Below are 22,420 nucleotides of genomic sequence, written 5' to 3'. Positions count from 1 at the left end.
TGGTTGACACTGCTAAGGTGTTCGCAGTGAAACTTTACTGAAGCTTTCGAGGAAACTAATCTTTGTGGTAGCTTGCCATACTGCTGTCTGCTGCTGACGTAGTGAACGATGTCCTTAAATTTCAATTCGGCAGAATATATGATGACACTGCGCAAGGACAGTGATTTTAGTATGAAATCAGCGCGGAGACACGGCCGACATATGGGGCCAGAGCACTGCTTGCTTGCCGAGGTGTAGTGTCATGTCTTGACATCGACTACATCCTTGTTCGGATGGAAGCTCTTAAACGGTTCCTCCTTGTTGGTAAGCAGCAATGTTCAAGGGAGTTCTGTATTTCTGGCGTGATCTCGAGCTCGGGAGGTATGAAGTTTCTTTGTTCAGATACTTAGAATTCTTATATGTTGGTTTTCTGCACAATTTGTTCATTAAATGGAAAAACTCGACTCCTTATCTAATGTTCATTAAATGGAAAAACTCGATTCCTTAAATTGGAAAAACAATTGTTTAAAGTTTCTCAAATTTGATTCGAGCAATGATTGGAAGGTGGGAGAAACAAAGAGAAGGGGGGTTGAGAGGAAATTTCAGAAAATTAGATCATTCTTCATTGAGCGCAAAATTGTCTTACAGAACCCATAAATACAATTGTTTGAAAATTTGGACAAAAATCTGAAAAGAGAATCACAATTCCCTATCAAAATAAAACTTAAATCTTGGGCTTCATCGAGCTTGCAAATTGGTTCTTCCAAAAAAGGAAAGCCTTCAGCTGCAGGCGCCGCCTTCTGTAAAAAATTCTCCTTCAGCCACGTGTCCCCTTTGTCGGCCTCAAAGCTGACGTCGTTTTCTTCCCCAATTTACCGCCTGCTCTAATTGATTCGCGACGACATCGTTTTGCCCTTTTAAATTGATTTCACCCCCATCAAACGGCCAGATTCTAAAAGCGCATTTTTTTGCTTAAATGGTGACAATTTTCTGATTAAAGATTTAGTTCGCGTGTGGGCGGTTTGACTCGGACTTACTGTGGTGATATTAACTGTAAAAGAAAAAACAAAAATGAAAGAAAGAAAAATAAGTTAGAAAGAAAGCGAAGTAGATGTAATTGAGATAACGATGTGGTGAGTGTGAGCGTGTACTGTACTCGCATGTTCACTGTCTAAGCATGTAAGGAGAGCCCGCCATGTGTATATCATGACTCCTCACCTTTTCTGTGCCTTAACCTCAAAAACTTGTACAACTATATATGCAAGAATAGCTACTTGTACTGCAGATCACCAACCCCAGAAGCAGACACCTAGTAAAGTGCATGCATGTGAGAGGGAGAAAGAATGGAGAGTGTATTGAAGGCGCACAGGGGAGGGGAGTCAGTGCTGGACCTGAGCCCAAGATGGACGGTAGGGGGAGGAGTTGAAGATGTCTATGGCGAGGATTGTGCAACGGAGGATCAGCTCGTCACTCCCTGGACTGTCTCCGTTGCTAGGTATCATATCTTGCGCTCCCCTGAATTTGTTTTCCCCTCAGAACGTCGTTTTCGTGGAAATTGCCTGCTGCTTCTCTTTCTTTTCTGGCAATTTTGCTGGTTCTCTTTCTGCTTTGTGGGAAATTCTCAACATAAATGAATGTTTTTTCATCATTTGTGGTGGTTTGATTATGATGTTGATGGTGCAGTGTAGAGAAAAGAGCTTGATTCCTAATCTGGCTAGCTAAATAGATCATTTTAACTTGTACTTCTGAGTAATTACCTAACTTGAAGGAGTGAAAAATCTGAATTTAGTTTAATTTACATAAAAATATTTAAGAATATATGACTTGTGGGGCAGGCCTGGCTAGTCCCCTTGGCTCTGTCTCTGGATTGCACAGTTGTTTTGGTTTATTTTCATACCAATTGAGCAAAAAGTGAAGCTTTGATTTAAATTTCTGATTGTTGAATTGCTAATGCACTGTTTCTGAGTTAAGTTCTATGAATGTGATCTTGAGATGAATTGCATATGAGAAATGTTTGCTGGTTTCTTTTGTTTATACGAACAAATTTTTGTGTTTAGTTTCTGTTGTTCTTCCATTTGCGCCTCAAGATCGCAAGGTTTATGATGTCATTTTGGTTTCTCCCATTTATCAAGAGTTGCCACTTCTTTAAAAATAGTAGATTTTTAAAGTGTTTTGTGAGGTAGGATATTTATATTTCGCCCATTGTGTGAAATAGCGGGTATAGTTTGCTGAGAGATCCTCATCACAACAAAGGACTTGCTTTTAATGAGAAAGAGAGAGATGCTCATTACTTGCGTGGCCTTCTTCCTCCAGCTATTATATCCCAGGAGCTTCAGGTACTTGACTCATTATATCAATGGTTCGAATGTCCTCTACTTTTATTCAGTTCACCTATCCGGCAGCTTATTTTGATCATGATCCGACTATATCAGGAGAAAAAGTTAATGCACAGTCTTCGGCAATATGACCTTCCTCTGCACAAATACATGGCTATTATGGAACTCGAGGTACCTCTAAAACTTGCAGAATTTTCCTTCGCGTTGATGCTGAATGACAGCTGCTTGTGATTCCCAACTGTTGTGTTTTCTGCGTCCCTCCGTTGTTCAATGTTTGTTTGCTTAAGATAGCTGGGGAGAAGTTGGAGACTTTTATTGGATAGTAGATAATGCATAATAAGTGGATTCATTTTGTGTATTCTTTTTGTTTGTCATTTCAGATTTCTGTCTTTCTTGGTTTACAGGAGAGAAATGAAAGGTTGTTTTACAAGCTTCTTATTGATAATGTGGAGGAGCTCCTCCCGGTTGTCTACACTCCGACTGTCGGTGAAGCTTGCCAAAAATATGGAAGCATCTTTCGACGTCCTCAGGGTTTATATATAAGTTTAAAAGAAAAGTACGTTTTTTGTTTTGTTTAGCTGCACTATACTCTGAGCCTACCACGTGAACAAGTTTAAACTGGCAGTTTGCGTTCTATTCACGCAGGGGAAAAATTCTCGAGGTTTTGAGGAACTGGCCTCAGAGGACAATTCAAGTCATTGTTGTGACCGATGGTGAGCGGATATTGGGACTTGGGGATCTTGGCTGCCAGGTGCCGTCCTTGCACTTGTGTTTCGCTCCTATTTCTTTAGAAGCTGTTCTAACTAAGTGCATCACTGTACTAACTAGAGTTTAAATTTCTACTCTTGGCTATCACTGTGGTATAATGTTTCAGGGCATGGGGATACCGGTCGGGAAATTGGCTTTGTACACTGCCTTAGGAGGAGTGAGGCCTTCGGGGGTAAGCATATACTTATGATAACAGACATAAGATGTCTAAAAACCACTTGGAAACCATTATTGGTGCATTATCCTTCTAAAACGAGTTTTTGACTTACCTTTGTAGTGTTTGCCGATAACAATAGATGTGGGAACAAACAATGAGCAGCTACTGAATGATGAGTTTTACATCGGGCTTAAACAAAAACGGGTGACTGGAAAGGTTATATGTCGCCTCTGTGTGCTCGCATCTGATCCATCATATGCAACTTCCTCCTAATTTTTATTAAAACGACAAGCTGATTTTATATTGTGTTTCAGGAATATTATGACTTCTTACATGAGTTCATGACTGCTGTGAAGCAAAATTACGGTGAGAAAGTTCTCATACAGGTTAGTGATTCCTATTACCTACTGCTCTAACTATTCAGACGCATAGTATTCTAACAGTTAGTGAAATTAAACTGAGACTGCAGTTTGAGGATTTCGCTAACCATAATGCTTTTGAGCTGCTGGCCAGATATGGCACTACCCATTTGGTCTTTAACGATGATATACAGGTAATGTGTAAGTCGTCATTGATTCTGTTTCATGAATTCTGCCTATGCTGCAACTCTGGATCCTTCTTATGCAGGGGACAGCATCTGTCGTGCTTGCTGGGCTTGTTGCATCACTTAAGCTGCTTGGCGGTACCTTGGCTGATCACAGATTCTTGTTCTTTGGTGCTGGAGAAGTACATCTCTACTGCTGATTTTCTCTTGTTTGTCCTCTAACTTTTAGCCTCTACGGAAGGAGGGATAATCAGCATGACAGAGACCAGGCTAACCTGTTGATGATCTAATGTCTTAGGCAAATGATGCACTAATAAGTGCCATTTGCTTCTCAGAAAGATGAAGATCAAACACTACCTCCTGTCTCCTTATTTCTTGTAATATCTACTCTTAGACCAAGAATCCATCATATGTCCCAACCAACTTGGGACGAAAATCTAAAACATAAATATGTGCGAAAAAACATGACCTATTTCCCCTATATGAGGGAGAAAAATGAAGACAGCAAAGATAGATATTACAAACAAACTAGAACAATGTTGAAAGGGGCTAATTATTTGACATTTAGCTTCTCTCTGTTACCTTCACCTTGTCCCTTCCAATCGTTTGTTGTCTCTGCTAGACTCTGTGTTTCGCCTTCTTACTTGGAGTACTCTTGTAATTGCAGGCGGGGACTGGTATAGCCGAGCTAATAGCAATTGAAATGTCAAAGCAGGTGAGATATGCTTGATGAATGAGAAATTGCATTCTTTGCATACACAATTCTCTGACCATGATGTCTTTCTATTGCATAGAGTAAAATTCCTCTGGAAGAAACACGTAAAATGATTTGGCTGGTGGACTCAAAGGTAAGCGCTTATATATGCACACACACGTGTATATCAGTGTGATCGTGTGTGTAGAGCAGGAATCTAGTTGGTGTCTTCCAATTCAATGACATGTCTGTATGATTTGCAGGGTTTGATCGTAAATTCCCGTAAGGAATCTCTTCAACACTTCAAGAAACCTTGGGCTCATGAGCATGTGCCTGTTCACAATCTTTTAGATGCGGTCAAGGTCAGATGAATTTAGCCTGGTTTTTTCACTGCAGAAACTTAGTTCTAATATACTTATCTTAATTATTTCAAACTTTACTAGGCTATCAAGCCAACAGCTCTGATTGGAACATCTGGTGTTGGAAAAACATTCACAAAGGAGGTGGTTGAGGCAATAGCCTCCTTCAATCAGGTATTCTCTCTGTTCTCTCCCCACCCAATAACTGAACATAAAACAAGTCTCATCAAGAGTTAATGCTGCAGAAACCTCTTATTATGGCTCTCTCCAATCCAACCTCACAATCTGAGTGCACTGCTGAAGAAGCTTATACTTGGACTGAGGTCAGATGAGCAGAAAGAATGTTAAATTACATATGTTATGCTGATGTCTTTTAGTTTTTAGGTAAATCTATTACCCTTGCATATTTTAGTTAAATCAACTCGACCGTTATCCTTGTTTTGCTGAAGGGCCGTGCTATTTTTGCAAGTGGAAGTCCATTCAATCCTGTGGAATTCAACGGAAAGCGCTTTGTACCAGGCCAGGTTCCTACTTTCCACTTGATTTTTTCCCCATGCGACACCTTGTTAAATCATCAAACTGTATTCATTAAGCTTCTCCTGAATGTGTGGAATCAGGCCAACAATGCATACATATTCCCAGGGCTAGGTTTCGGGCTGGTCATTTCCGGTGCTATTCGTGTGCATGATGATATGCTTCTAGCAGCTTGTAAGTATACAACAGAAAATAATGTATCTAATAAAGGCCACCATTTAGCTAAAGACATTCCTCATCGTTAGTTTTCTCCTAGGGTAAATTGCATTTTATCCTTCTATGCAAATAATAATAGGCACAAACCTCCTCAACCGAAAAATTAAGAGAAATAGCAGACCCTTGAACTTTTGAACAAGAAGCTTCCTACCACCCAAGCAGGGAACAGGTCGTGTTGCCTTTTTTTCTGAAAGTTGAGAGCTTGTGTTAGTCTTTCTTTTGCAGGGAACCATGATGCATTAAACCCTATATCAAAGCTGCTTTAATAGTTCTTTTGATTGCATACCCCCATTTTAGTACTAACCATCACTATTTTCTGCACAACAGCGGAAGCTTTGGCTGGTCAAGTAAGAGACGAACACTGTGATAAGGGAATGATTTATCCTCCTTTTTCCAATATAAGAAAGATCTCAGCTCACATTGCTGCAAATGTAGCTGCTAAAGCATATGAACTCGGTTTGTAGCCCACTCTTTTACTGCATATTAATTGACTCAGGACGTATATTTTCTTTTTGACTAGGTGTTTGTATCGTTAGGTCTGGCAACACGGCTGCCTCGACCTGCTGACTTGGTTAAGTATGCTGAAAGCTGCATGTACACTCCAAGTTACAGAAGTTACCGATGAAGCTCTGGCTTACGATGTGTGTTGTTTTGAGCATGTTTGCTAACATTAAGTTTCATGCGTCTATATGTACCATAAGCTTCGCCATGTTATAAAATTTGATCGGCAGGACACGATGTACTGTTAGAGCATGTAGTTTTCCATAGTGGTTGCAGATAGTTGATAATAGGTGAAGAATTTGGTTGTGGTGTTTAGTTATCGTTCGCTAAACTAATGTGTTTCACACTTTAGGACAGAGTGGAGGCTTGTGCTGGATTGAAGAATACTGGAAGAGGATAGGAAGGACAGAAAAACAAAAGAAACATATGAATAATTTTGTGTACTAAAAATTCCATTGTGTTCATTTGACATGCCATTCAAGCGTTCTGAGTAGCAAGTGTTGATCATTATGAAGGAACCGGTACAACATCGTGACATGAATAAGTGATGAAAGTGACAAAATAAAATACAAAAGGGGTGAGATCTAACGTTCATCGGGTTATTTGTGCATTTGCACGATAAGCTAATTGACGCAAGTTAAATAGTGTAGTGCTTCTTTGGTGAGTAGCTTCACAACGCTCTCTTCCAAGTAGGCTCCTCATTATGTCCACACAGGAGCATAACAGATGTTCTTTGTAGTAATTCTATACAAAATTTCAATTTGTGTCGCTTTAGGCTTTGTTAGAAATATAAAAAAGCTGAAGTAGAAAGTGTTCTTCAGTGAACCTTGCATTTCTCAACAAGGTTGCAAGAGGAAAAATACTGTTGAAAAATAAGATGAGTAAGTGGAGAGAGAAATGAAGACACACCTCGCCAAGAGCCCCTTTTTTTCTTTTTCAGATTAATGGGCTTTTCTTCTATTCGAATATGAAGCAAGAGTACATAGTACCTTCAATATACAAATCTCATGAAAAGACGATCAAATGGATAGAGGACAACATTCGGAGTCTCCAACTTTTGTTGCCGGCGGGGTTCGTAGATCTTGAGCTTTGTTGTGTCTCGAATAAGCATGGGATCGTGGCCAGGAACAACTTGCAACCAGTCGAGGCGATCGCGCAGCTCCATGATTTCTGGATGGCGCCGACGCAGCTCCATGATTTCGCCGACGCAGCCACCCTCGTCTATAACGGTGAGGCTGTGGAACTCTAGAGTTTGGATGGGAGGAACAACATGATTATGATTATTCTTTAACGATTGTTTGAGAGACAGAGAATTGAGAATTAGGGTTTGGAAGTTGGGGAAATTGGGCTGCAATTATTGGGTGGAGCAACCGATGTAAAAGTAAAGTGATTGAAATACAGCAGATGAAGAAGAAATGGATTCTTTGCGCCGGCGGAGAGGAGCGGAGTCGGTAACCAGTTGATTTCTCCCGGTGGAACGTGTTGAGTCACCTTGCACGCCGTCGTTTCTACTGAATCACCTAACACGTCATAGTGTTGAGTCAGCCCCACACGTAAACGTCGTATTATGAGTCATTGCGGCACGTCATCATAATATTCTGAGTCAACACAAAGGACAACGCAATATGCTGACTTTGCCCTACACGTCATCCCAGCTAACTGAGTCAGCGCACATGTCATCAGGAACTGTTGAGCCAGCAATTGATGATTCAGCATACACGTCACCTACTGTTGATGAGTCAGGCGACACATAACTCCAATCTGATGAGGCATTAGGCACCTCTCCCCACGGTGATAAGTCATCCGCCACGTTTTACTGACAGACAGTGACACGTCATCCCCCTTTGCTTACTCACCGGTACACGTTATCCCACTTTGCTGACTCCCCTGGCACGTCATCCACCTTTGCTGACTCACCGGCAAACGTCATCCTCCTGTGGACTCACTGGTACACTTCATCTTCACTTGCTGGCTCACCACGACACGTTAGCATCTGTTGCTGACTCACCACGACACGTTATTATCAGTTGCTGACTCAACAAGACACGTATTCTATACCCAATGTCACCACGCCACGTCATTAACAATTGCACCATAACACGTCATTCTGCTATGCTGACTCACCAAGACACGTCACCCTCCGTGTTGAGTCATCATTGCACGTGACCCACGATGCTCACGCATCACGACACGTCATCTTTTTCTGCTGACTCATCACCACACGGCATCTGTGTTGCTGAGTCATTAGTGCACGTCATCCAGGATGCTGACTAACCAAGACACGTCATCTGCCATGCTGACACATCAAGACACGTCATCTGTCATGCTGACTCGTCACGACACGTCATCCGCTGTGCTGAGTCATCAGCACACATCATCAGTCGTGATGCCTCTCAGCACACGTCATCAATAGGCTGAGTCATCACGACACGACATCTGTCCTGCTGACTCATCAGCACACGTCATCCATAAGCTGAGTCATCATGACACATCATCTGTTATGCTGACTCATCACGACACACCATCAGTCACGCTGACTCATCACGACACGTCATCCGTGGTGCTGACTCATCAGCACACGTCATCTGTCATGCTGACTCATCAAGCCACGTCATCCGCACGCTGACGAATCACGACACGTCATCAGTCATGCTGACTCATCAGCACACGTCATCCACACGCTGACTCATCACGACACATCATCAGTCATGCTGACTCATCAGCACACGACATCTGTCATGCTGACTCATCATCACGTCATCCATACGCTGACTCATCACGACACGTCATCCGTATGCTGACTCATCACGACACATCATCGATTATGCTGACTCATCAGCACACGTCATCCAAAGGCTGACTCATAACGACACGTCATCCGTAATCTGACTCATCACGACACATCATCGATTATGCTGACTCATCAGCACACGTCATCTGTCATGCTGACTCATCAGCACACGTCATCCAAAGGCTGACTCATAACGACACGTCATCCGTAGCTGACTCATCACGACACATCATCGACTATGCTGAGTCATCAGCACACGTCATCTGATTCGCTGAGTCATCCGCACACTCATCTGATTCGTTGCTGAGTCATCATCACACGTCATCCAGGATACTGAGTTACCATGACACGTCACCCTTTCAGCTGACTCATCGTACCATGTCATTTCCCGCTGCAGAGTCATCGTACCACGTCATCTGCCGCTGCTGAGTCATCGTCGCACGTCATCCAGGTCGCTGAGTTGTCAGGACATGTCATCCCTTGTTGCGGAGTCGTCTTGACACGTCATTGAAGAAGCTGACTCACCACGTCATCCTCATTGCTGAGTCACCGTGACACGTCATCCTCATTGCTGAGTCACCGTGACACTTCATCCAGCTTGCTGAGCCACACGTACACGTCATTGGTCTAGCTGAGTCACCCTGGCACGTCATCCCAATTGCTGAGTCATCCGGGCATGTCATCCCGCATGCTGAGTCGCCCGGGCACGTCATCCTGATTATTGAGTTATCGCACATGTCACCTGTTGCTCATTGGTGGTTTCTTCTTACACGCCATCCATATTTGCTTAGTCATCGAACACGTCATTGCTGCGTGCTGAGTCGTTAACCTCGTCAGCGACACCGACGTCATTAGAACCATTCATTTACTACGTGACAACTCCCTATGAGTCACAGGGCACGTTGTTCCCTGAGTCATCGCTTACAATGGCTGCCGGATGTAAACCGAATCTTCCGAAATATTGGCTGAGTCATTTTGAAGAATCTCCGGCCAGATTTCGTGAGTCACTAACCACGTCAAAGGCATTTGAAGAGTCTCCGGCCACTTCATTTATACGCGGCATCAGCCTCCTCACCTTCTTGGTCGTCGCAGTCTCCAATTTTCAAAGACGACGGCTTTCGACGATCTTGAGCTGTGATTTGCCGATAACGGCAGTGTCGTGTCGGCAGTCGAGGCCGATCGCGTTGCTTGGAGATGTTGTGGAAGAAGTCAAACCGTAGAATGATTTTCCCATGACCTGCATAGGAACAAAGTCCTTGTTCATCTCAAAAAAATTCATACTATTTTAATATTTATATAGGTAGCTACCTCACGATAGTGAAACTTTGGAACTAATCTTCAAATGTCCTCAACTGTCTCTCCCATCTCCGCAAAACCCGACTGCCCACCAGCATCGCCGCCTCGGTCGCTGCCGCCTCATCTGTAATCTTCCTGCTTTTTGCTTCTTGACTTTTTCTTTTTTTGTATTCAAGTTTCAATTTCTTTAATGGGTTTCTGATTAGATGCACTTTTATTGATGTTTTAGTATCTATATCAAGAGATACATCTAACTCTTTGCAATCTCTGCTTTTTGTTTTTGTTTTTGTTTTCTTTTTTTCCCTGTTGGACTTTCTCACTCCTGAGTTTGTTGTTTACATGTATTCATTTGGTTTATGCCCCTAAATTTTGTTGTTTTTGTGAACTCATTCTGCACTATGACCCTTAAGTCAGTGGGAAGTTCATTTCTCTCGCTCTCTCTTTTAATTTTTGGGTCCATTTTATTACATATGCATCCTCTTCCTTTTCTTTTTTTTCATACTTCTGTTTGTGTAAATGGATGTTGACATGTGTTTTGGGCATATCGAGTTGCAAAGTTGTGCTGGAAATGTAGTTGAATACTTCTCATTCTTGAACTTGATATGAAGGAGCCAAAAAGGCAACCTATATCTCGTGAATTGAAGAAGCTTGACTTAACATGAATTGCACCCACTAAGTTTGCCGAAGGTCATAGAGTACAGAGTCTTAATGTCTATTTCTAGTGATGCACTCAATTATCTAGTGAATGATTTTGGTTTTTTATTTGATATTGGGAACTTTAATGTGAAAGACACTGGTCGCCTTATGAGCATGATCCGTTCTCATTGAATGCACTAGTTGACATGTATGCAAAAGTGGGAGATCTTGGAGATTCTCTAACTGTTTTTGATAATATTCCAGAACCTGATATTGCTTCTTGGAATGCTGCCATTGCTGGTTGTGTATCTCATGATTATCATGATGTTGAAAAGCAAGAAAAGGAGCTGCTTCTTTCATATCACAGTGAAAAACTCGCAGTGGCTTTTGGACTGATTGCTACTCCACCAGGAGCTCCTATTAGGGTGAAAAAGAACCTTCATATTTGTTTGGATTGCCATTCAGCATTCAAGTACATTTGCAAGATCTAATCAAGAGATATCAACAGATTCGACCACTTTAGAGATGGATCTTGCTCTTGTGGGGATTATTGGTAACATTATTTGAGCCTGATACATTCTTATGTTGCTAAAGAAGCAAGCCACTCAGAATGTAAGTGCTAAAGGCCTGTGTGATAGAATTTTCTTGGATAATGTGGTAGTGTGCTAAAGGCCTGTGTGACAAAATTTTCTCTATTTCTTTTTCTTCTATTTGTGTTCAGTGCAACAGGCGTCCTTGTGAAAATTCTAACAGACAAGAAACGCCTTTTAAAGAAAAGAAAGGGCAACCGACTCTCTCATGTGGGTGATAGTGAGCTTTCTCCAAAAGCTTAGGGGTTGTGGTACCATTTTTTTGTTTTGTTTTGGTTAAAAAGGTTTTGATGTCTATTAATGTTTTCAGTGTGGGGTAAAATGCAATTAGCCCCTGCTAATTAGAGAGTTCTTGTAATTTCTATAATGTAGAAAGTGACGGAGCTGCAAAGGCTATATTTTTATAACTAATTATGAATAATATATTATTTCCTTATGAACCAGGCAAAAAGTTGAGCTACCAATAAAACTGTAAGGTGACAGTTTCTGCATGTTACTATTTTCCGTATCACTATTAAGTTTAATCTACTGGTATAGAAGCTTAGGAGAATTATCACTCATTTCCATAACAATCTTGCTGCTTGCTCAATTATTTGTGTGGTGCATTAACATATTTCTGTGTGTTGCTATAGGAATGTTTTGGTCCTCTACTGTTGAGCTATACAATTTTGGTAAAAAACTAGAAATTGTTGTTAGTTCACTTGCTAAAAGTGGGTTAAATGCTAGTTATGCGATCAAATCAATGCTGGATCTGATTCTCAGATAACTCAGTTATGGCTTATGAGTACAATGTACAAACTTTTAGATATAAGGAATGTGACTTTGCTAGATTATTAGTGTTAAAGGTCCTTGAGACTTGACATCACCGTCAACTTCCTCTGGCTTATCGTTGGCGCTCTTATTTAGGTTCCAAACTCAACAATGGCAACTAAACATGAGGGTTATGCTCGTTGCAGTGACTTTTGGTTTGTCAAAAGAACATCCTCGCATTATTTGACATTGATTGGGGGCCTCACACTTCAAGCTACCACTTAAATGATGAACTATTCTTCCTTACATTTTTGCTTCACTTCTCAACCATTTAGTTCGGATGATAACCTTTCAATCCCTTAGACGACAAACAAAGGGGATATGATCCTTCTAGCCACGGTTATCTGTGCAGAAGCTTTTGAGATCCTCCTAATTAAGTTGGTTGTATCCTATTAGACTGTGGCACTAGGGATATCCTTCTGCTTAAACTGTCATCAAAGAGTAATCACTTCTTCCCTCCTCCACCTGACGAGTGAAGTGAAAGTGAAAATGACAAAATGTGGTCCGTGCTGTTATATGTTTCCGTCCTCTCTTCCAGGTGCCTTCTTCAAGTGCTTGCCAATGTCCTGTTTGTTCAAAAGGAAAAATACTAGGGAAAAGATTGAACTTGCTGAAAAAATATATTATGTTCCTTGGTTTGAATTGCAAATAAATCCAAACCCATCTTTCGTGATAGATAAATGCTGAGATTTCAGTTTGAGGATTTCGCTAACCATAATGTGTTTGAGCTGCCGGCCAGATATGGCACTACCCATTTGGTCTTTAACGATGATATACAGGTAATGTGTAAGTTGACGCTGATATTGTTTCATGATTCTGCCTATGCTGTAACTATCGATCCTTCTTATGCAGGGGACAGCATCTATCGTGCTTGCTGGGCTTGTTGCATCGCTTACGCTGCTTGGCGGTACCTTGGCTGACCACAGCTTCTTGTTCTTTGGTGCTGGAGAAGTACATCTCTACTCCTGATTTTCTCTTTTTCGTCCTCTAACTTCTAGCGGCTATGGAAGGAGGAATAATCAACATGACATAGAGCGGGCTAACCTGTTGATGATCTGATGAATATCTTAGGCAAATGAGGCACTAATGACTAAATAAGTTTGCTTCTCAGAAAGATGAAGATTGAACTCTCCTTCCTATCTCCTTATTTCTTGTAATATCCACTCTAAGACCGAAAATCCATAATAAGTTCCAACCAACTTGGGAAAACGAAAATCTAATAAATAAATATGTGGAAAAACACGACCTGTTTTCCCTAGATTGACATACCCTCATTTTAGTACTAATAATGACTGTTTTCTGCACAACAGTGGAAGCTTTGACTGGTCAATTAATAGACGAACTCTGTCATAAGGGAATGATTTATCCTCCTTTGTTCAATACAAGAAAGATCTCTGCTCATATTGCTGCAAATGTAGCTGCTAAAGCATATGAACTCGGTTTGTAGCCCACCCTTGTACTATATATTTATCGACTCAAGACGTTTATTTTCTTTCTGACAAGGTGTTTGTATCGTTAGGTCTGACAACACGGCTGCCTCAACCTGCTTACTTGGTTAAGTATGCTGAAAGCTGCACGTACACTCCAAGTTACAGAAGTTACCGATTAAGCTCCTGCTCATGATGTGCATTGTTCTGAGCATGTTTGCTAACATTATGTTTAATGTGTATATATATGTGTGCCATAAGCTTCATCATGTTGTAAAATTTGTTCGGTAGGAATCCTGTTAGAGCATGTAGTTTTCCATATTGGTCACAAAGAGTTGATAACGGCTGAAGATTTGGTTGTGGTGTTTAGTTATAGTTTGCAAAACGAATGTTTTACACCTTTGCATGGGGTGGAGTCTTGCGCTGGATTGAAGAATACTGGAACAGGATAGGAAGGAAAGAAAAACACAAGAAGCATATGAATAATTTTGTGTACCAAGAATTTCATTGTGTTCGTTTTGCAAGTCGAGCGTTCGAAGTAGCAAGTGTTGACTATTGTGAAGGAATTGAAATAGTTTCGGGATATAAATAAGTAAAGGAGGTGATAAAACAAAATATAAAAGGGATGAAATTTTAAGTTAACTGGGATATTCGTGTATTTGCACAATAAATTAATTGATGTACGTCAAATAGTGAAATGCTTCTTTGGAATGGTTTCACAAAGCTCACCTCCAAATATACTTGGGTGTTATATCCACACAAGAGTAAAACAAATATTCTTTATAGCACTTTTATACATAACACCAGTTTATGTTGCTTTAAGTCTTATTAGAAATTCAAAAGAGTGGAACTAGAAAAACACTTTTGGAGTGGAAAGTGTTCTTTAGTAAATTTTTGAATCTATTTCAAATTTTTAAGTAGAATGCAAAAAGAAAAATATTCTTGAAAAGGAAAAGAGAAATAAGAGAATGGGGGAGAGAAACGACGACACGCATCTTGCCAAAGGCTTGTTAATTGCCAACCATTCTCTCTATAGAATGAATCTTGGCTGGCTAAACATTCATCATGCCTTAGACAAGCTCTACTCAAATACTTCATTATGTGATAGGACCTTGTGGTTCCTTGATTTTTATAATAATTTGAATTAAATACATTTTAATTTTAAATGAGTAATTAATTAATTCAATCAATCAATTTTAAGTCCACATCAATTTGTGGTTCTAATGTTAATTAATCTAAAATTTGAATATTTATTAATTCAATTAATTAACATCTTTCGTTTTTGATTAAATAGGATCACAATAATAAATCAATTATTTAAGTGATTATGTTAAACTCCTTTAAACTAATCCCCTCTCTCTTCTAGAATTAATTTAAAAATTAATTTTCCAATTAATTTTTCAATATTGTTCGTATTATGTTTTTGGGTTTGATTGGTTCACCTTCAACTAGTGTTGGACTTGCTTATATACTATTTAATTCCACAACTAATTTGCTCTAAGTTAATCAAATTATATTCAATTAATCACTATTTGATTGACTCATCAATTCAAGGGTACTCATCACCATAGATGGTCGTCTAGCAACGGGTCTACGATATTAATTAATAGGTGAAAACGATATGAACCTTCAATTGTATAGGCTTTCTATCAAACTATCTCCCAGTTGAAGTCTATGGCTCGAAATTCTAAATCATTCTCATAATTGACTTTGATATCTGTGTATCGCTCTTGAATATGTTTTTTATTTTTTTAAAAACTATATAAATATAATATTCTAGATAATATATTTTCATTCTACTTAAATAAATAAATAAATAAAGAGTGTGATAGACCTGTAATTATGGTAACTTGTAACTTATTGCTTTTTAAGAGTGATCATTCTATAAAATCAAATTGACGGCATCTAATCGAGATTTCAATAAATTAAAAAAGAAATCGGTGCAATATTGAGAGAAATAATTATAAAAAGGATAGAAATTCATTATTATATTTGATGTCGTAACAACACTACTTGCTAAAAATTAGTAGACGAGATTTGAAGATGGTTCAAAATTCTATCACAAAAAAGAATATCTTATTATGTTGAACCCACTCAAACAACTTGTTTCCAACTCAATCTGTATATGACCAATACATTTGAATTCAATCCTTTTCAACCCATTATAAAGACGTTCTCATTTCCTGATTTTTTCATTAGTGTTAATTTATAAATTTGGAATCGGGTTCGGTCAAATTAATCTATGAATCGTGACATGAAGAAATTGATAAATTTTTAACATAGTAATATTTGAATTTTTGCCCAAAAAACAAGAAAATATTAACATGTTTTCCTTGATATTGCTATATTCTTTTGTCTGATCTTACTTTAATTTGTTGTCCAATATAATACAATAAATCATAAGGCTATCAGGATAGGGTTTTACCCTATTCAAATCTATGATCAAAAGAGATCCTTTATATAGGGACCAAAAATATAATTTTTCAAAAATGATATTTGTCATTAATTTTTTTTTAAATAAAATTTTGCCGGTAAAAATTGGTGCTGATATATATACTTTTCATTTTAAAAAATTATTTTTGCATTTTTAAAATATTCGCCCTAACTATCCGAAACTTGACCCCTCGTCGGCGCCTCTCCAAGCTCCGTCGAGCTCAGAGCTCTATTGTCGCCTCCGGCACACTTCTAAGCTCAGTTGTCGCTGCCATCGGAGCTATCATCCTTATTTAGGTACTTTTAACTCATTCTTCTCACACAACAACCATTCTTATTTCTCTTTTCAATAAGTGTATAAGCATTTCGACTGGGTCTTGTGATAGTTGTGCAAGTGATTTCAAAGTGTGCACGTTTGGTCATTGGGTATGTGAAGTTGTACTTTATGTGCGTCAAGATTGAGTTATTTCTTGTGGCTTTTTGATTATTTCCTTTTGGAGAAATTTGAAGTTTATGTTTGTTTATATTAGTGTTCGGGGATCTTGTGAATTCTTATTTTTCTTCATGGTGTTGGAGTTTCTGGTTGTACCCGCTCTTTGTCAATTTGTACATATTTTTCCTTTCTGCGATGTGGATTTCTCCTGATGGTGAAACAGAACCCTGAGTATTTGTTGCTTTCTTGCTTGATGTTACCTTCTTTCTTTTATGTAAAATTGTTGTCACTCATGGATTCACTCTGATAGATTTGTAGAATTTATTGTTCTTTTTCTGACTGGATTAACTGAAATACGGCCGATTATCTCTTCTAGTAATGTAATTACACTTATCCTGGTCCTACCATCATATGCGGCCTAGACACCATTATTACATGCACAAACTATGTGTCCTAAATGCATCTACACTTTGTACTTAATATCAGTAATTAATTTCCAGTGGATAAGATATTCAATTGGTTTTCTTGTTCATTTTAGTTTTCTTGAACAGCATTCAATAACTGAAAGATGGTTTTTGACAGTATTTACATGTTCAGTGGTTTGGATGTTCATTGTTGTTAAATGCGTGTTGGGATGATATTTGGATGGAGCAAGATTACTAGTAAAGACATTTGCTTTCATTATTTTTGTTTTTAAAATTTTGCCTTTTAGTATACTGAGTTGCACAACTGAGAATTGAGATATTGACATATGATAGATACCAAGTGTTGCCTTGGAACACTTTTAAAATAAAGTCTGTCTAAAAGATGCATTCTTCCTATATGTATTTTAGAAGTCCTTTGACATTAATAAGATAAACGTATGAAAAAGTTATTAATTTTCATTTCCTGAAAATGGACTTTTTATAGATGTACTTTATTGTAAAGTTAATTTAACGTTAATCGCCAAACATTCAATATTTTTCAGAAGACTTCTGTATCTTAAGTCCATTTAAAATGTGTTTTAAAAAGCTCCTATTTTATTTATTTATTTATTTTTGTGAGTGTGCTTTTAACTTTCGTAGTTAAATGTTATTGTGAGATCATCTCTTTCTAGTTTATAGTTGTCTCTCATGTTTTTTGATCTGATGACATCCATATTTAGCCATGCAGGAAATGAAATTGGTTAAAAGCAGTATGAATTCTTCTACTGATAGAAGTGCAGAGGCACTCAGCTCAGAACTGATTTCTGTTTGACCAAATGGCTTTGTTTGTTTTCATTTTTTTAAATTATTTGAAAGACAACAAAAGATATTTTGAGTATTTGTCTATATTTTTCCAAAAAATACTATTAAGTGTGTCTTATTTACCTTATAGTGATACAAAACAAAAAACCAAATATTTAAAACACTCCAAACACACATATATATATATATCATTATATCTCTTATCTTTTTTCTGTGTCTATTGGGGACCGTCCCTTTTTTTGGGCGAAGACCTGAGCTCTATTTTTTGGGGGTGGCAAACCGACCGTCACCCTTTTTTTCTATTTGTCGGGCAATGATCTCTTCCTCCTGGCGACAGGTGTTGCCTTCTTTCAGGGGCAATGGTTGTTGCCTGCAGCAGGGGTCGATGATGACCCTATTTTTGGAGGTAGCGGTCACTGGAGGAGAAGAGGGGAAGGGGAGGGAAAAAGAAAGTAGAAAATAGAAAAAGGAGGAAGGAAAAAACAAAATAGATTTATCTTTTAAAAGTTCAAAATATTATAAAAAAAGGTCAAAATAGCCATCTTAGCAAATCAAATAGTTGTGGAAAACAATTGAAAATTAATCATTTTCGCACAATGCTACGTGCAATAACTTCGTAGAATTCAGGGTAGGAATTTCTAAGTTGAGTTAAAAATAATACAAGGAGAATTTTATGCTATTTCTTTTTTTTTTTTTTTTTTTGCAATATTGCATAAATACTGGAGGGTTTATGCATTCATTCCCAAATAAAATGAAAAATTGCTAGAGTCACCATATTAGAAAAATTTGACCAAACGATTCATAGTTTTACTTAATAGCTCCACAAAGTCCTTGTTCATCTCAAAAAATTTCATACTATTTTAATATTTATATAGGTAGGTACCTCAGGATAGTGAAACTTTGGAACTAATCTTCAAATGTCCTCAACTGTCTCTCCCATCTCCGCAAAACCCGACTGCTCGGTCGCCGCCGCCTCATCCGTAATCTTCCTGCTTTTTGCTTCTTGACTTTTTCTTTTTTTGTATTCAAGTTTCAATTTCTTTAATGGGTTTCTGATTAGATGCACTTTTATTGATGTTTTAGTATCTATGTCAAGAGATACATCTAACTCTTTGCAATCTCTGCTTTTTGTTTTTGTTTTTGTTTTCTTTTTTTCCCTGTTGGACTTTCTCACTCCTGAGTTTGTTGTTTACATGTATTCATTTCTGGTTTATGCCCCTAAATTTTGTTGTTTTTGTGAACTCATTCTGCACTATGACCCTTAAGTAGGTGGGAAGTTCATTTCTCTCTCTCTCTCTCTTTTAATTTTTGGGTTCATTTTATTACATATGCATCCTCTTCCTTTTCTTTTTTTTTCATACTTCTGTTTGTGTAAATGGATGTTGACATGTGTTTTGGGCATATCAAGTTGCAAAATTGTGCTGGAAATGCAGTTGAATACTTCTCATTCTTGAACTTGATATGAAGGAGCCAAAAAGGCAACCTATATCTCGTGAATTGAAGAAGCTTGACTTAACATGAATTGCACCCACTAAGTTTGCCTAAGGTCTACTAACAGTATAGAGTACAGAGTCTTAATGTCTATTTCTAGTGATGCACTCAATTATGTACTGAATGGTTTTGGTTTTTTATTTGATATTGGGAACTTTAATGTGAAAGACACTGGTCGCCTTTATGTTTCTATTCTTTTCCTCAGCTGGAGTATATGCTTTTTCCGGCAGTCTCGAAGTTTGCCTCAACTTATATTTCCTACTCAAAGCTCTTGTCACAGCTATCCCAAACCAAATCCATAAACCAAGGCCTACAAATCCATGCCCATCTAATCAAACTTCGATTGTCCCATGACCCGAAGCATAGGAACCATTTGATAAATTTCTATTCCAAGTGTAAAGTTTTTTCTGATGCCCGCAAGCTGCTTGAAGAAAGTCATGAACCGGATTTGGTTTCTTGGTCCTCTTTGATATCTGGGTATGCTCAGAATGGACTTGGGGAGGAGGCTCTTTTGTCTTTTCGGGAGATGCATGTATTGGGTGTTAAGTGTAATGAGTTTACCTTCCCTAGTGTGCTCAAGGCCTGCTCGAGTACAAAGAATTTTATGCTAGGGGCACAAGTTCATGGGATTATAGTGGTAACTGGATTTGAGTCTGATGTTTTTGTTGCAAATACATTGGTGGTTATGTATGCAAAATGTGGTTATTTTGTAGACTCGAGGAGGTTGTTTGAGGATATCCCAGAAAGGAATGTGGTTTCTTGGAATGCTTTATTATCATGTTATACGCAAAGTGATTATTTCGGGGAAGCATTGGGGTTATTTCAGGAAATGATTTCTAGTGGAATTAGTCCTGATGAGTTTAGTTTGTCGACTATTTTGAATGCTGCGACAGGCCTAGGAGATATTGGTCAGGGAAAGAAGGTCCATGGCTATCTGATAAAGCTTGGATATGAGGGTGACCCATTCTCATTGAATGCACTAGTTGACATGTATGCAAAAGTGGGAGATCTTGGAGATTCTCTAACTGTTTTTGACATGTATGCAAAAGTGGGAGATCTTGGAGATTCTCTAACTGTTTTTGATAATATTCCAGAACCTGATATTGTTTCTTGGAATGCTGTCATTGCTGGTTGCGTATCTCATGATTATCATCAGATGGCCTTGAAATTGTTAGATCATATGAAGAGATCTGGGATTTGTCCTAATATGTTCACCTTATCAAGTGCTCTTAAAGCTTGTGCTGCATTATGTGTCCAAGAATTGGGTAAGCAGTTGCATGCCAAATTGATAAAGATGGAGATAATGAAGGACCCCTTTGTCAGTGTTGGCCTCATTGACATGTATTGCAAATGTCGTTTGTTGAAAGATGCCGTAACAGTTTATCGTTTGATGCCAGAAAAGGACTTGGTTGCTTTGAATGCCATGATTTCTGGCCACACACAGAATGGTGAGGATAGAGAAGCCATAACCCTATTTGTGGAGATGTACAAGAAAAGAATGGAATTTGACCAGACAACTTTACTAGCAGTCCTTAATGCAATTGCTGATTTGGCCGCTATTACTATCTGCAAACAGATTCATGCACTTATCGTGAAGTCAGGTTACCAAGCTGATAATTTCATTTTAAACAGTCTTGTTGATTCATATGGAAAATGTAGGCAGGTTCACGAAGCAGCTCAAGTATTTGAAGAATGCCCAATTGATGACTTACCAACTTATACATCAATAATGACAGCTTATGCTCAATACGGACAAGGTGAAGAAGCATTGAAGCTCTATCTGAAGCTACTAGACATGGATCTTAATCCAGATTCTTTTGTTTGCAGTTCTCTTCTTAATGCTTGTGCAAATTTATCAGCTTATGAACAGGGGAAGCAAATCCATGTTCATGTCTTGAAACTAGGGTTCATGTCAGATGTTTTTGCTGGGAATTCACTTGTCAACATGTATGCCAAATGTGGAAGCATAGAGGACACTAGTCGTGCTTTCTCTGAGGTTTATGACAAAACTGTTGTCTCATGGTCTGCTATGATTGGTGGACTTGCACAGCATGGTCATGGTAAACAGGCCCTCCATTTGTTCGATCAGATGTTGAAAGATGGTATTTCTCCCAATCATGTAACATTAGTCAGTGTCCTTAGTGCATGCAATCATGCTGGTCTTGTTAATGAAGCTGAATGGTATTTTGAGACAATGAAAGAGCAGTTTGACATTGAACCGACGCAGGAGCACTATGCTTGCATGATTGATGTCCTTGGTCGAGCTGGGAAATTGGATAAGGCAATGCATCTAGTAAATAATATGCCATTTCAAGCTAATTCCACAGTTTGGGGGGCACTTCTTGGAGCCGCCAAAATTCACAAGGATGTAGAACTAGGCCAACTTGCTGCTGAGATGCTATATACTCTTGAACCAGAAAAATCTGGTACCCATGTTCTTCTGGCAAATATAAAAAGAAAAGGAACCAGGGATGAGCTGGATGGAGGTAAAAGATAGCATATACACATTCACAGTCGGAGACAGAAGCCATTCTAGAAGTGAAGAGATATATGCAAAACTCAAGGAGTTAGGTGAACAAATGGCCAAGGCTGGGTATGTCCCTAAATTAGAGGTTGACCTGCATGATGTTGGAAAGCAAGAAAAGGAGCTGCTTCTCTCATATCACAGTGAAAAACTTGCAGTGGCTTTTGGACTGATTGCTACTCCACCAGGAGCTCCTATTAGGGTGAAAAAGAACCTTCGTATTTGTTTGGATTGCCATTCAGCATTCAAGTACATTTGCAAGATCGAATCAAGAGAAATCATTATTAGAGATATCAACCGATTCCACCACTTTAGAGATGGATATTGTTCTTGTGGGGATTATTGGTAACATTATTTGAGCCGGATGCACTCTTATGTTGCTAAAGAAGCAAGCCACTCAGCATGTAAGTTCTCATTTTTCTTGGATAATGCAGAAGTGTGCTAAAGCCTGTGTGGCAAAATTTTCCCTATTTTTGTTTCTGCTATTTGGGTTCAGAGCAACAGGCATCCTTGTGAAAATACTAACAGGCAAGAAACGCCTTTTAAAGAAAATAAAGGGCAACACAACTCTGTGTGTGGGTAATAGTGAGCTTTCTTTTCAAAAGTTTAGGGGTTGTGGTGCCATTTTTTTGTTTTGTTTAAAAAGGTTTTGTGCCTATTAATGTTTTCATTTTG

At 38.8% G+C, this 22,420-nt stretch overlaps 2 protein-coding genes and 1 long non-coding RNA gene across 5 annotated transcripts; all 3 read left to right on the top strand.

The window, feature by feature from the left end:
• Positions 139-6,492, top strand: LOC105162050 (NADP-dependent malic enzyme). The gene is made up of 20 exons (XM_011079953.2): positions 139-360; positions 1,265-1,474; positions 2,195-2,315; positions 2,412-2,486; positions 2,720-2,871; positions 2,961-3,066; positions 3,190-3,255; positions 3,361-3,456; positions 3,555-3,626; positions 3,710-3,793; positions 3,868-3,966; positions 4,452-4,499; positions 4,579-4,632; positions 4,742-4,840; positions 4,922-5,011; positions 5,083-5,160; positions 5,287-5,361; positions 5,455-5,545; positions 5,915-6,043; positions 6,124-6,492. The coding sequence occupies exons 2-20, from the start codon at positions 1,323-1,325 to the stop codon at positions 6,210-6,212; spliced, it is 1,776 nt and encodes a 591-aa protein (XP_011078255.1). The 5' UTR covers positions 139-360; positions 1,265-1,322; the 3' UTR covers positions 6,213-6,492.
• On the top strand, positions 9,582-14,214 carry LOC105162049. 3 transcript variants are annotated; one of them, XR_002287092.1, is made up of 6 exons: positions 9,582-10,301; positions 11,076-11,423; positions 11,533-12,990; positions 13,064-13,162; positions 13,522-13,650; positions 13,731-14,214. It is a non-coding gene; the product is annotated as an uncharacterized LOC105162049 (long non-coding RNA). The 3 variants fall into 3 exon arrangements; XR_847818.2 differs by having other exon boundaries at positions 9,605-10,301; positions 12,308-12,990; positions 13,731-14,210; XR_002287091.1 differs by having other exon boundaries at positions 9,584-10,301; positions 11,076-12,990.
• Positions 16,230-21,718, top strand: LOC105162165 (pentatricopeptide repeat-containing protein At4g39530-like). The gene is made up of 3 exons (XM_020693900.1): positions 16,230-16,368; positions 19,427-20,209; positions 20,258-21,718. The coding sequence occupies exons 2-3, from the start codon at positions 19,436-19,438 to the stop codon at positions 21,716-21,718; spliced, it is 2,235 nt and encodes a 744-aa protein (XP_020549559.1). The 5' UTR covers positions 16,230-16,368; positions 19,427-19,435.

This window comes from Sesamum indicum, linkage group LG5 (assembly GCF_000512975.1).
Source record: "Sesamum indicum cultivar Zhongzhi No. 13 linkage group LG5, S_indicum_v1.0, whole genome shotgun sequence".
Taxonomy (NCBI): Eukaryota; Viridiplantae; Streptophyta; class Magnoliopsida; order Lamiales; family Pedaliaceae; genus Sesamum; species Sesamum indicum.
The sequence above is the reverse complement of the archived record's forward strand: the minus strand, read 5'-3'. Positions and strand labels throughout refer to the sequence as shown.

Coding starts and splice junctions, on each gene's coding strand:
- LOC105162165 (XM_020693900.1), top strand. CDS start 19,436: ATGCTTTTTCCGGCAGTCTCGAAGTTTGCCTCAACTTATATTTCCTAC. Junction 20,210..20,257: donor CATTGAATGCACTAGTTGAC/ATGTATGCAAAA, acceptor ACTGTTTTTGAC/ATGTATGCAAAAGTGGGAGA.
- LOC105162050 (XM_011079953.2), top strand. CDS start 1,323: ATGGAGAGTGTATTGAAGGCGCACAGGGGAGGGGAGTCAGTGCTGGAC. Junction 3,067..3,189: donor TTGGGGATCTTGGCTGCCAG/GTGCCGTCCTTG, acceptor ATAATGTTTCAG/GGCATGGGGATACCGGTCGG. Junction 3,256..3,360: donor GAGGAGTGAGGCCTTCGGGG/GTAAGCATATAC, acceptor TTACCTTTGTAG/TGTTTGCCGATAACAATAGA.